This window comes from Vidua chalybeata, chromosome 1, assembly GCF_026979565.1.
Source record: "Vidua chalybeata isolate OUT-0048 chromosome 1, bVidCha1 merged haplotype, whole genome shotgun sequence".
NCBI lineage: Eukaryota > Metazoa > Chordata > Aves > Passeriformes > Viduidae > Vidua > Vidua chalybeata.
The window spans coordinates 27,243,768-27,258,908 of NC_071530.1; the positions used below are offsets into that span (position 1 = coordinate 27,243,768).

At 36.6% G+C, this 15,141-nt stretch overlaps 1 protein-coding gene across 1 annotated transcript in view; it reads right to left on the bottom strand.

Moving 5' to 3' along the window:
• THSD7A (thrombospondin type 1 domain containing 7A) overlaps nt 1-15,141 on the bottom strand; it is a 145,725-nt gene that overhangs the window by 19,582 nt on the left and 111,002 nt on the right. The window contains exons 15-20 of the mRNA XM_053932746.1: nt 10,707-10,885; nt 6,842-6,847; nt 6,006-6,139; nt 5,244-5,397; nt 4,314-4,455; nt 3,724-3,839 (exon numbers count right to left, since the gene is read on the bottom strand). Of these exons, the coding sequence (XP_053788721.1) occupies nt 3,724-3,839; nt 4,314-4,455; nt 5,244-5,397; nt 6,006-6,139; nt 6,842-6,847; nt 10,707-10,885 (731 nt within the window). The remainder of the gene's footprint in view (nt 1-3,723; nt 3,840-4,313; nt 4,456-5,243; nt 5,398-6,005; nt 6,140-6,841; nt 6,848-10,706; nt 10,886-15,141) is intronic.

Consider the following 15,141-nt stretch of genomic DNA (forward strand, 5'->3'; position numbering starts at 1 on the left):
AATATCTCCTCCTGATAGACTCACCAAGTTTTAAATTTGCGTTTGCATTTATTGACACAAATGAGGGTTTAGATGTCTGTTTGCTTTTATACATCAAAAAATAAGTTCTTGGCTTTTCTTGGTGGTTTGGTATAGCCTTGATTAGGCAGCTATCACACACAGACAACACCTGAAACCTTTGGATAATCTGGAATTTGGATGATTAGGAAGCTAGAGAACCCTCTTTGAAGTCCATATTTGTGTTAAACCTTCTGAGCAAAGGCTTTACAGCTTGCTGAATTGATTCCTGCCAATTATAGAAACATGACTGCTCTCTTTCAATTCTGGTCTTCTCAGCTGGACTTTAGCAGCTCAAGAGGGAAAAACCCAAGAAAGATATTAACAGTGAAGAGGAGAAAGCTGAAGGCCAGATTACCCACAGTGACCTCCTATTTGCATGTCTTAGATACTGAAGTGCTGCTTAAATAGATCTGGGGAACAACTGACAGGTTGCAATTCAATAGTATTCACATATTCCATTCTCATCCCTCTCCTTCCTTGAACTGATGAACCACAATTCAACTTCAAAAGCTTAGAAAATATTTTAAGAAGTGTTCAGTAGCTTCCTGACCCTAAAGCTTTTGTTCTGGATGAAGCTGTGGTTTCTGACTCAACAACCTCAAGTAATGAAAGCTACCCCTGTGCACTCCATGCTTCTGGTCACACATGCCAGGGACAGCAGGTGGCACACCAGCATGCTCCTTAAATCCTGTGATCCACAAGTACTTGTATTAGTTTATAGGAATGTTTGGCACTAAAGATTAAACGCTGCTGCTGGAGGTTAATTATGTAATCTGACAAGCAGACTATTCACCAATAAACCAGAAAAGTCTGCTTTTTAATGCAGACACAACTGCTGGTTTCTAGGCTTTTATCATCTTTAATTAATGGTAAATGAATGAAAATAAGTCTATAAAAAGGAATATGAACAGGATTGGCTTGCTTTAGGTGATTTGATTTTTAAATAGTCAAAGAAAGAGAAGTCAAGTTCTTGTGATAAGTAGAAACCAAGCAATCCAGTATTACTACACTTTCAGAGTTTGAAGAGAACTACATTAACATAACTAGGACTTGGAAATAAGCTCTGGAAATTGTTTTATCTTGGCAGTAATCAGGATGACTGGTTACTTCTTTAGCTGATCAACTCAAACACAAGATCATATGGACACAAAAGGAAACCACAGCACAGGGGCTCAGATGGAATGTTAGTATTTAACTCTGCTGATTCTCATACCTGGAGATGGTTATAGACAAAATTCAGCATGAAGGGTTTTTTTTATATATGGCTTTGTTACTTTCTTGAACTATATATTATATAGAAACTTACTGCAATAATGAGTCCTAATTTCTTAGGGATCAGTGTAGGTTTATCTATTATGAGCTCTCTTCTTTGCATATAATAATAAGAAACATAATTCAATAAATGTACCTACACATAAATTAGCAAATCTTTACTTATACATCTGGTATAAAGCTTTATAGAGAGTTCAGAGAAAATTCATTAGCTAGGTCATTACAAAATTACTTCATATTTTTCCTATTCATCAACTTTTCCAAGCACATGCACCTTATTTTGAACTTCACTTAATATTTCTGCACTGCACTGCATTTATAATGCAAAAACACAGTGGAACCCCCCACCCAGAAGGATCATTAGAAAGAAGTGTATAGTATGTATTCACGTTTTGATAATTTCTTGAATACTCTCCTCTCATGACCTGCAAGGTCACAGAGCTGGATTTCAGATCTCTAGAGTGAAGAGTCTGCTAAGATCTGAACAGCTTGGCTTTCCTGTTAATCAGGTTAACAGGTTTTACTTCTCAGTTATTGGATCAGCCTTTGACCTTGTTGGACCACTGCTTACACATCCATAATTCAACAAATAGTCTTAACTGTGTGACTAGGGAGTGGATCAGAGCTTTCTACAAGATGTATCTCTATATGATCTGTTGATAAATCCAGGACATCACTGCAGTGGTGTCTGTTGACTGGTCATTTACAGCAAGTAGCTCTTGAGATATTATATTATTTCCCTCATTATTCCTCAGAAAAATAAACTTTCAGTTCTTAAATGCAGGAAAACTCGAGAGGTTTTCTGAAATGAGATTTTAGTGTAAAATGTAATCACTTCAAAATGTTGTTTTAAATCTTTGCTTAACAGGAATAATTTCTTGGTTTTATAGTAGAAGAAATATAATTTCCCATAAAATCAAATAAGTAATACTTTTTTCTGTTTAAATATTTATTTGGATGGATATTTTACATCATGTCTTGCTATTAATTAATCAATATTGCAACCTCTTAGAAATAACAGACATTTCTTTCTCTTTTCTAACACATTAAAACATTATAAAAAACATTAATGCATTGCCTTTTTAACTTCACAGCAACTTCCTGGTAGGCAGTCATACCCCGAGTAAAAACTTGAGACATAATTTTTGCGGCTGTCCCATTCCTGGAAGTGTTCACAAGGCCAGGTTGGAGGAGGTTTTCAGCAGCCTGCTAAAGGTGACCCTGCCCACAGAAGGGGCTTTGATCTTTAAGGTGATGATCTTTAAGAACCCTTCCAACCCTAACCATTTTATGATTCTGTAAAACTATTAGATTTTATTAAAAACAAAGAACTACAAGGGAAGGAGGAACATGGGACAGAAGTAAGTGTCGGCTGAAACTCTCTGCTTTTGATAAGAACTTATTGATTCATGAATCCAGAATATCAGAGGAGATTGGAGAAGTTTAAGTAGGTCAGATACACCATTACAAAATTATAGTCCAAAGTAAATGATGACTTTCCTGACTCCCTCCACTTCTGATGAGACTTTCCTATGGACACATCCTGAGAGTAGCTAGTAGCCAGAAGAGTGCCACAGAAAAGCTGTTGGTGCCAAAACTGTTATGGGGGCCTTTCCCCCTTTGTCACTAATTTTATTTCCGATGTCATGGTGGTGGGGGAATGGCAGCTGAAACAAGTGCTGTTACTTTCCATCAGAAATGCATGTAGAATTGCCCTTAAAGTAGTTGGTGTTGTTGTCACATTTTTTTTCATACTACAGATTCCATGCAATTGAAAGCTTAGGATTGACCCACAAAATGTCAGGAAACCAGTGCTGTCAAACTGTAGGTTAGTTTGTACATTTGCAAAATGGCTCTTTCAAAACTTAAGGGCTCCTGTCTGCTATCTTGTGATCCATATACGCTCCTGCTTAATATTATATTCATGCTGCACATTTTTTCACACTAGCTTGGGTATTTTTTGCAACACACAGCTGGATACAAGAAGTTAGAATTCAGCCCAGCTGCAAAATGACACGTGAAGAATATTTTCCAGCACACTGAGTAAATGATTGATACTGGCAGGTGTCCAAGACTCCATGCAGAAGTTGTATCAAATTAGAATTATGATTAGTATTCTGATTGAGATTTATTACCTTTATTCTACTTTATTAATTATTGTTTCTAAGTAATTTCCTTCAGGACATAATAATTAGCATATGTTCACAGAGGCACTTAAAAGTAACCAAAGAAAATAGTATAAAAATCAGTTGATGGCTCGGTTCATTTCAGAGGTACTTAAGAATCCATGAATAGTGTTGCAAAACATCTGGTGAAGATGCCATACAGCTAAGTTGGCTCAGTATTAATTAGCACCATTAGAAGGGAGCTTTCTCACAGGTACCCACTCACCTCTTCACAGTATTTCAGGTCAACCGATTTGCCATCACTGCGAACGCAATCGAGCATCCGCGTTTTGATACCACTGCCACAGACAGCCTTCTCGCTGAGCTGACACGTGCTCCAGTCTGCAATGGAGGAATTCATTAGCATTGCAGACTTTCAGATAGAATTCATAATGATCCAGTCTCCCACCTAATTCTGATGGCCTAAAATAACTCCCACAAGCAACTTTTAGACATGCAAAGGCTCACAGACCCCAGCTGCTACACATTTTTGGAAACATTGACCTTTACTGCAAATAGTCAGTGTCACGGAACCTTCCTGAGAAGTCCATATTTGGTTTTGTCTGTATGGATTTTTAGTAAATCACAAAATTATATGAGTAATACTTTTTCTGGAGTTACAGCATGTACATTTTACACACAAAATCTCAATATAATATTTTATCTGAATCAAACAGCCTGAATAAGCTTTCAGCACAAGTTCCGCAGCTGCGTCTAGGTAAGAATGGAAAGCAGAAAATCCATCCTGTAAGGTGAATGGAAATGAGATGTAAGATGTGGTCCTAGGCTGTCACTAGAGCATAATAACACAAATACCTGTCACATTGTAGTCATAATGGTAGCAGTTCTTGTTCAAAGTGCAGGCTTCTGCCTCGGTGGCAGCAGGACAAGGCTTTCCATCATCTGGTTGTCTTAGGCATTCAGCTGATCTTTCACGGACACTACTTCCATTGCATGGCTTGAAAGTAAGATTGGAAACAGTTTAAATATTTTGGCACCCTGATACCACTTTATGCAGCAATACAACAACCTTTTAAATAATCCCGTCACAAAACACAAGTGTAAAATAACGGGTTCCTGCTAAGAGAAACCCTTCTCTTTAACCTAACTTGGTAACACCATTCTATTTTCCTAACCAGTGTGTATTTCAGTATTAGTACTTTGGAACTATTTCACTCAGAAACAGGATATTGAGATGCCCACTTTCCAAATGTTATAATCTAGTGCACCAAAGCCTCTCAGAGGTCCTGAAACACTTTTTGGTGTTTTTTTTTTTTTTTGGGGGGGGGGGGTTGACATTTCTTTTTGAAACTCCTGTCAGGAAGGAAGGGGAGAGGAGACCCAAAATTACTTTTCTATACTCAGTCTTGATCTGCCGCCTTCATTACTCGTACCAGGATAGTGACATTTTTAGTTCAGTAACTGTGCTGCTATGCAGAGGCTCAGAGCTAGGCTCAAAGACAAGCTCACAAGCCACTGCCAAAGCTATTCCACCACAGAGAAGGCACCCCACACTGGGAAGAGAGACCACTGGGCACATTTTATTTTGTGTTCTGGAAGAATTTAGCTTAATGGAAATTACTGTCACACTTCATTTGCAGCCAACACAAAACAACCCTAAAGATGACACTATATATAGATATTTAAAGGTGTAATCAGTTCAGCATCTTTGCAAAACACATCATACATACACTTTTAAAGTATCCTCCCAAAACTATAATTGTGGCACTTCAGTATACTTCTTACCAAAGAACACTGAGACCACGATCCCCATTCAGACATAACACAGTCCTCAGGACATGGCAATATGCATTTTCTAGCACCAAGTGGCATATCTTCAGGATCACACAGATAGTCTTCTACTGTGTCAGAAGGCCCATCCACAGTGTTTAGCATGCATCTGGAGAAAAGAACTGCACATAAACTTCATTTTCCATGGATTTTGTACGTTATGTCTTCTACAGTATTCTGAGGCATTTTAACATTTTGTCAGCACATAAATAAGTATTGATCTATGAATACCCAAGAAAAGCTGAAGAGTCAAAAACAATCCTTGTTTTCACAGATGACAGCAACATAAAGGCATGCACATAATTTAGATAATCCCTATCAGTGATTCCCCTGGGCAGGTGATTTGCTTGACATTAGCTTACCTCTAAACCAGAATAATGCAAATCATCTATGGTTTAGACATATTTTGTGCATACTTCAGCTGATAACTTTAAATCCAGAACTATTAAAACTTCAAAATTTTTATATTCTTAGTATTAATCCTTAATATACACAGATGCCTTTTAATTACCAATAGATTAAATTAGGAATCAAGGTCTATATCCATAACAAGTACACAGAGTCATATTGCCCTCCCTGAATCTATTCTGATTTAAATCAGCCAGGCTCCAGGTCTGGACTCAACACTAGGCATTACATAGAATTACATCAAATTAAATACAGCCAATACTGAAGGTGAAGATTCTTTAAAGTGAAGGAGGAACAATACTGTTTTACCTGACTTTCCTTGTTTGAACACCTTCTCCACAATTCTCTTTTAAGTCCACATTGGTCACCTTGCAGACACTCCAGGGCTCAGTAACCCATATGTACTGGCTGCAGTCACTGTGGCAGGGGACTACCTCATACACCTGGAATCCACATTCAGTGTCAGTTTTGGTGCACACAAGTAAGATAAACGTGCAAAGTGATCATACAGAAAAAAGAATTAATGCTCTTGGGAAGAATAAAAAATATGAACTCGATGATTTAGAAACTGTAGTAATAATACAGATTAAATACTTGCTAGAAAACTACTGAAATAACAAAAAGACAGAAGCTATTGAATGCTGGATTCTCTGGTTTTCTCTGTCACTAAGCCCATGCTGTGCCATTTCCACCAAAAACATCAACAGAACTAGCATAAAGTCTGTAACTAGGCTAGCTCATGAGTACAACTTTTTAAAAAATGCTGTTAAAACTCTGCTAGCACTTTAGCTCTGTCCTTCACATCTCTTCTCTACAATTCCACCCCACTATTATATTATTATCCCAATTATTAGTTGTGGGGTTGTATTGCTAAGGAGAGGTGACCTCAAGAGAAATTATACCAATATATATTGATTCACTTTATTTATTCATTGTGTACGCTTAAAATCACTCTAATGTATTTGTGTACCAGAATTAGTATTAAGTTTAGATTTGAATACAAATTTTTAAATGGCATCTCATATATAGTAATTTCTAGTGTTCCATGTACTGACTCAAACATACATTACAAAAAATAGGACAGACAACACATGTTGAGCAAGAAGCATATGTTGAGCTTAAATCTCTATTTCATAAACACTTACCTGTGCCTGAAGAAAGTATTTTCATGAACCGAAAAGAAAGAAAAAAAGCAAATAGAAAAAGTTAGAATTGTTAAAGTGAAGCAAAGATATTTTAATGGAATCAATTTAGACACAATTTCATTATAGACAAGATACAATTTTATTATAGACAATATTGTGTTACTTCTGCAAAGAAAAAGGCATTATTTTTTTCTCTTTGATGTCCTTTGCTGTCATAAGGTAATTTGCAAGAAGTTTGCCCTTGGAAGAAAATAAATTTTATAAATCACAACTGGTGGGAAGAAACTGTATATTACCTAGTCTCTTGGTTAGATAGTTGAACAGTTCTCCCTTTTTGCCTATAATGAGCATCAAACTTTTACACAGTAAGGAATCCAGTCTCTCTTAGATAAGAGAAAATCCTCAGTGTTTTTGGAGGGCACTGGACTTCTCTATCAATTGAAATTCTTCTGACAGCATTAAATGCAATAGATTCAAAGAAATAAATGAAACTGTCAATTCTCATCCTTCCAAAGTTCCTAAGTCCTTCATGGAACATCTTAATTATGCATAAATTACTTAAAGCCCATTGCCTTGAAATTATACCAGCTAATTTGACATATTATTCTAGGTATCAAGTCAGCACAACTAAAACTGCTGGACAATCTAAGACTTGTCTTAAACAAGTCTTGATTTCTTTTCAGCAACCCTTCTTGTGTAGAAAAAGATTACTGATGGTTTGATGGTTAACCCGCAACAAAATACCACAGGAAATAAAACACCTTGAACACTAAATGTGTACTCTGATATCATATCACTATGCAGCTGATCAGCCCATGCACAAGACCACCAGCATAGTCAGCATACTTGGACCTTCTCTGAACTACATTAACAAAAAAAGGCATAAAAATGTGTGGCGAAAATGCATGTTAAGGAAGGTACTGGAGTCTGCTGAAAATTTCTTATTTAGAATTCTCCAGAATTTCCAAAATGAGAATAGGAAAGCTTTAATTCAGAGAAATGTCTACATATCTGACTCTGGTTATCATAAGAAGAAGTACATAAACCCACACACTCAACAGCTTTTGCAGTAACATTAAATTTGGATATCTTGACAGAAAGCTAAAGGAGGATTTTATATTGCGTTGAACATGTGAGTAGTGTTCTCCTGACCTTACTGGCATTTTTGTAGCTATGACTGCAGGCCACAGCAGTTGGGTGGTATAAGAATTGCATGCTCATCCTACTCCTGATAAGGGGGGAAATAATGCTTGTAATCAATGAAAAGATGGATGTCCTTAATTTCTCTAACAGTCTCAGATTAGTCCCTTAATTTGAAACCATCTTATGGCCATTGACATGATTTTATACCACACCTGACTCTATTATTACTGTAATTATGATGTCTTTTAGCCTATTGAAGTGAGTACTGAGCAAGCTTTATTCAGCTGGAGTGTGGTTTGGGAGCCACCCTGGCATCCACAGCCCAGGACGAAAGACACTGAGTGACACATTCAGCTTTCACTGTGCTCAGTCCTTCCTCAAATCACAGGCACAGGTGTCAGCCCTGAGAGACACTGAAAGACTTCTTAACAAGGTCTTAAGCATTTTATTTCAGTGTTTCCCTAGCCTTACTAGAAAGTTTTCCCAAGGCTTAACCCAAATCTGCTTGCAGCAGTGTAAGCCCACTGCTTTTTATCCTATCCATGATGGCCATGGAAAATGGATTATTTCCTCCTTCTTTGCAACAGCCCTTTATGTATGTACTACAGACTGCCAGCATTCTCCCTCCCATCTCCTGTTCCCTGGGCTAGACAACATGTTGTAGTCTTTCCCCAGGTTCATAATTCCTAGATGGCATCTTACAGCATAGTTCTTCTGTAAATCATAGTACACATACTTGTGGGCACCAAAGATCCAATCTTACCACTATGGGTCATATGTATGCAAATAAGAATGTTACATATATAAGTAATAAATATGTAACTTCAACACATTATATTGAATTATTATTGAATGATGACTCTGAAAAGTCAGTTCTTTTCCAACTGAATGGTGGATAAAATTTAGTTTAAATAACTAATTCAAAATTGGAATATCTGTGTATTTCTCTGCATGTTTCTGAATTGAAAGGGAATGTATTTGAAAATGAAAAATATAGGATCTATATTTTTTCAACATCCCTGTATTATCTGTGGAACGTCCTTCTCATGAAAGTACTATATTTCAATTTTATTTTTACAATAATTATACTTTGAATCAACTATATTATTTGGCAAATACCATGTAACCACAAATCAAATGAGTCAGAGTACCGGCAGAGGGCAATAGTGTTGCACAGAAGTGGCGAACAGCCCTTCAGCAAAATCACCTTTGATGCAGAAAAATACAAGCCTATTATGTACTACATGAATATTAAAGGAGGAAAAAAACTTTTGTATAGACTATAATTTGCTCCTATTGAAATATGTTCCTCCTAATTTAAAGCATATTTACATGCTGACCCAAATCCAGCAACCCTCATTCTAGTACGTATTTTGTTAAAGCAGATCACAAACTTGGTTTATTAGCTGCGGTTAAACACTTATGATTTTCTAAATTAGAACTAATTACATCCCCTAAAGTAGAAAATTAGATCAACAAGCTATTTCATTTTGTTCTAGCAAAATGTCAATAGGATAATATTAAGTACATGCATTTTTATTCAAATGTAAATTGAGAGCACATTTTTTAAAAATCTTTTAATATTTACAGAAAAGACCATGTGGTTGTTTAATATGCCTCTGCAGACTAAATTAAATTCAACAGTAATATGAATATAAATCAACTTTGAATAGCATAAGTTAATTGACAAGAAATGCTTTTCCTTTCTAAACTCTCCAAGGAAAGAAACTTCAGGGTTTAACTTGGGCCAGTGCTAAACTTGGTCCCAAAGACTAAATGCTTGTTAGCAGTCCAAACATTCCAGCTCTCCCAGGGTGCTCTTGGCTCACAATTTATGGTTTAGTTTCACTTGAAGAGGATCCAGACTATATGGTCAGACTGCTCCATACTGCAATATCAAGTGCAGTTTGTGGGACAACTGGGAAACTGACTTCAGAATTGTATTTGTGACTGGAACTGCACTATCAGGGCAAGCATACCCAAGAAGGTCAAGCTCCAGCTTGAGGAGAATCCACTAAGGGACACTGGGATGACTGAGAGTTTTGTTTTCTGATCTAAGATGGTCAGGGAGTGACACTAAAAATCTTGCCAGTTTGAGCAACTGTAATGAGACATTTTATCCCCTGTCATATATTAGAAGATTAGAAGATTAGAAGGGACATTAAAGATCATCTAGTTCCAAGCCCCCTGCTATGAGCAGGGACCTTCCACTGAACCAGCTTGCTTAGAGTCCCATCTAACCAGACCTGGAACATTTCCAGGGATGAGGCATTCACAACTTCTCTGTATAACCCATTCCAGTGCCTCACCACCCTCTGAGTGAAGAATTTCTTGCTAATATATAATATAAATCTACTCTCAGTTTGAAGCCATTCCTCCTTGTCCTGCCACTACATGGCTCTGTACAAAGTTCCTCTCCATCTTTCTTGGAGAATCCCTTCAGGTAAGAGATCTTTGGAAACACAGTCTTCAAAATCTGCATGTAAGCATGTTTTATTGTCTGCAATCTGCAGTTCAAGAAATATTCAAAATTCTTGCAGATGAGGAAGAAACTAACAGAGATCCTTTACTGCCTGAGGAATTCTAAACCAACACATACTCCTTCTACCTCCATCTGCTCCTTATATTTTACTGTTTTTCTACAGCAAAAAAATACAGATAAAAAAAGTTATTTGAAGTTTGGAAAAAGCTATATCAATAATGTAAAAATAAATCAAATTACCTGATTGACGTGATCTAGCTTTGGACAGGGTCTTCCACCATTGTAGGGTTTTTCACGAAGCCATTTAGACCGAACCTTTACCCCACTCCCACAGGATTTACTACAGCGAGACCAGTTGGACCACTCACTGAGCTTGCAGTCTGAGGGACATGGAATAATACAGGCTTCCTCAATATACCCTGTATGAATGGAAGAGAAAGTGAAATCTCTTCAGCATGTCAGTTTGCGACTTCTCCCTGAAGCCCTCGTCTGCTTCATTTAGATTCTCCAAAGTTTGACTTGACAGGACTGTGTGAATAAAGAGATTTCTTTATCATTAGGGATAAATTAAATTCTGCAGAAAATTGACACATATAGCTGGAGACTGTCAGAGTAGCAGCTGAGCATCCTCACTGCTTATCATCCCATCTGATTAGGATTCACACTCTCTAGATTTCAGCATTCGAACTTTCTGACAGCTACAGTGTAATTGACACTAACCATCTCTTGGCGGCATCATTCTTACTCTGCGAAATCATATGTGTAATTTTTTTAAGGAAAAAAGGTTTAATTAAAGGATACTCCACAACTGTATCAAGTAATTCAATTGCAGTTATGCATCAAAAATCCAACTGAGAAGAAATGCATCTCGCCAGCCTGGAGCAGGGGAACTTAACACCTTGTGACCTTTCTAAGGCTAGAAAGAGAGAGTAGCCTGCGACATTAATGATCTGCCGATTAACAACCATCTGCCTCCAGTAGCACACTGAATAATTGCACTGAATGGAAAAGCAGATGTTTGTTTTGGTTAAGTCATTGGTCCAGAGAGGTTGGAAGGGGGTATGACATGGTCTGCAGGGAGTAACATGAGGCCTCAATTCACTGAATAAGTGAAAATGGCTTTCTTTCAAAAGCAACATATGCCATAGCTCTACAATATGTGTAATTTATTCCAATATTTAAGGGAGAAGCTATAATACATCAAATAAAAAGTTGGCCTTAACTGCATGTTTACTAAAACTATATCCTGAACTCTCTTCTTCTCTTTCCTGTGTCAGATCTGCAAAGTATTGACCATTAGCAAATGTTCACTTTATAGATTAAAAACCTGGGTGAATTTAAACTTGTATTAAAATATTTCATTAAAATATTTAATGAAAACAGTTGCAAAATTGGCACATACTTGGCTAAGATCATTCGCAAAAGATTGTCATAGTTTGCTAGACTTCGAATGTTTCAATTGTTTGTCAGATATAGAGAATTTTTTAAATTCAAAAGGGATCAGTCTTTTCATCAGAGCTGAATTGTTTTTGACCTATGCTTCTAAGTAAAGTTGTTCTGTCTCTTCTAAAAACAACCAGTAACAACAAATCTTAAGGTTTGTAAAGAATCAAAACACATTTCAATTCTATATATCTATTTCTAGTCAATTTGTTGTTTTAGATATAGTTATTTTGTTTTAGATATAAAGAAAATAAGTTTAAAAAAACCCCATACAGTAGCATTTATAGTATTTTATGGTCAAATTCAGATGATGGTTTTATTCTGTATGGTTTTACATTATTTAGAAGTGTTAAATATTTAAATAAATATACAGAGCACATCCTGGACTTGAGCACTGTGAAATTACTGCTCACCAAACATATCTTCCTTAAAATGAGTATTAATAATAATATTCCAATTATTACCTTGAATATCAAGCATACTTATTAAATATATGCTGCCATGTGAGCAACCAGTTCAGTGAAAATATATGAAGGGGACACTCTGTTAGACAAAAAAAAAATTTTGAGGATCACATCCCTGCATATCAGAGATGCTGACATAGATTGCCCTGCAGTAGTAGATGCAAAATTAATTACGTTTCACCTTACCTGACATCTCTGAGTCCTAGAAATCTGATGCATCCTATCTCAGAGCTCCAGCCTGCACTGAAGTTTGATTGCATAAATATCAAAGTCTCTACCTTCACCAGAAATGTGTTTTCAACAAGTCCTATACAAAATCATGTACTCACACAATCAGGAAGCTACCCCATGAAAATGGAAAAACCCAAAGCAAGTTAAACAAAACAATTCCCTCCAAACAATAAATGTTTAGTGATACTTACTGTCTGATAGAACTAAGTGAAGATTTCATTGCTCTATGAAATTTCTTGTGATTCTGAAATGCTGCTTTTACTTTCAACATAACTTCTAAATAGTGCTTTTTTTCTGGAGAAACCTTTCTACTATAACACAGTTATGCCATTTACCATGTGTTAGAGTTTCTAACTCTGGTAATTAAAGTCTGAAAAACCCAAATTCAAGTTGCTTTAAATATATTGTACATCCTTAAGGAGGTAGCCTGAATTAGTACAGACTGCTTCAGTAAGACTTTATTTTAATGTCCATAGACCTCTGAGATTGTCTTAGTAACTCTGAAAGAGATCTTCTCTGTTATCAAAATGCCAAAATACCACGGTATTTTGGCATTTTGATAACACTTCATAGCCTACCAAAAGAAGCCTGTGTGGAACATACTAAACTAAAATGATTGACAAATTAGAAATTATTTTGTTTAATTTCCCTTCAATTCATCCAAACAAGGGCAACAAGTTTAACAACATATTTAGAAATTTGCAGACAGAAGTTTTATCAAATACAGAATACTATATGCAATTGCCAGGTAACATTTTAATTACCCTGAGCTATATTTCAAGTGATTCCATAAACTATCAAATGAAACCATATCACTAGAGCAACCTTTATACTATCCATGAAATATCAACATTGAAGTCAGCCACTAGAACTGCCTTACCATAGAATACAAAAAAGGCAAAACAGCATCCTACTACAGATATAGAGTCTTATAAAGAGTTATAGCATGGAAAACTGCAACCTGCTGATATGTTAATGCATTTTGTAGAGGATGCAGTGGTCCAGATGACACTACCCACATACTCTATAATGAAAAAATACTGAACTGCAATCTTATACTGGGTCCTTAATCCTGGAAGCTTCATGGAATGGCTTCTGTTCACCATACAGCTCTTTCCTGTGTCATCTCCATGATATCTGGCCTATGATGCTCTCCTCTCCCTCTTTCCTATTTTCTCAGAAAAGTGTCAAGACCCAGACTCCACATACGAAAGTTAAACAGCTGAACAAGAAGAATGAAAAAGACATGTTGAGAAGAGAACAAGAATGGAGTCAATCAATGAAAGCACCAAAAAGGAGCTCTAACAAGGTAGGATCACTTGGAGATTCTGGAAGTGTAGAGCATTTTTGGAGAGTGGAGAGAAAAATACTTATTCTTTTGTAAGATGCAAGACAAGCATTAAAAAACTCCAAACCACTGGTATACTAACACTGTTAAGGAAGTCCACAAAGGAATTTCACGGCTTCTCCAAACAGAGAGAAAAGACAATAAATAAGTGAAGAACACAAAGATTAGATTATATATTAGAAAAATGTTCTTCACCCTGAGGGTGGTTGGGCACTGGAACAGGCTCCCTGGGGAAGTGGTCACAGCACCAAGCCTGGCAGAGTTCAAATATTTGGACAATGCTCTCAGGTTCATGGTGTGACTCGGGGTGTCCTCTGCAGGACCAGGACTTGGACTCCATGATCCTTGTGGATCCCTGCCAAGTCAGGATACAATTCTATGAAGTTACTTTTAATGTCAAAGAGTCAGAATTCAAAACAACAGAGAAAATGAAAAACAAAAGAGAGACTAAGCAGGAATAGAGGAAAGGGTAAGAAGACAGTGAGAGGGAAGAGGAAATAAATGGCTCAGAACATAAAGTCAAGAGAATTTTAAGGAGACACTACATGGAAACAAAGAAAGACAAGAAAAGAAATAAACATCCTGCCAAAAGTAATATCTTGGTGAAGCACAAACAGAACAAAATGCTCTCAAGAGCTTACGCTGGCATTCTCTGGCCAGAGAGTGAAATGTAACAAAGAATGTTCTCACAAATCAAAATAGAGGACAAAGGAAAGCAATACAAACACTGTGCTCTCTGATTTCCATTCCATGTGTAATTAGTATGCAGAATGAAAATGACCTTGTTATATATGACATCAAAAAGTTTTTGGCATATTCATCCCTTGGCATATATTTCCTCTCAAGGGCCTCAGTATTTTGCTCAACAGACTATTTAACATTTAGCTATTCTACTGGACTCCCTTAGAACTGAGGAAGAAGCACACTTCAAATTGCTTACAGATAGCACTTTAGTCAAGAAAGAAGAGTGAATTAAAAAAAAAAAAATTACTTGCTGAAAATTACTTGTTCCACTCCACTTACTACCTATCAAATGGTACTTTTCAGGAAAAGATTCTCTGGACTTGTCATTGTCTCAGATGCCTGTCTTTGTGTATGAAGTCAGCATATCTTTTAGAGTGATTAAGGATGATCTCCATAAGTTCATAGCAGTCTTCCCTCAAATCCAAGAAAGCAGATGTTCAAGAAC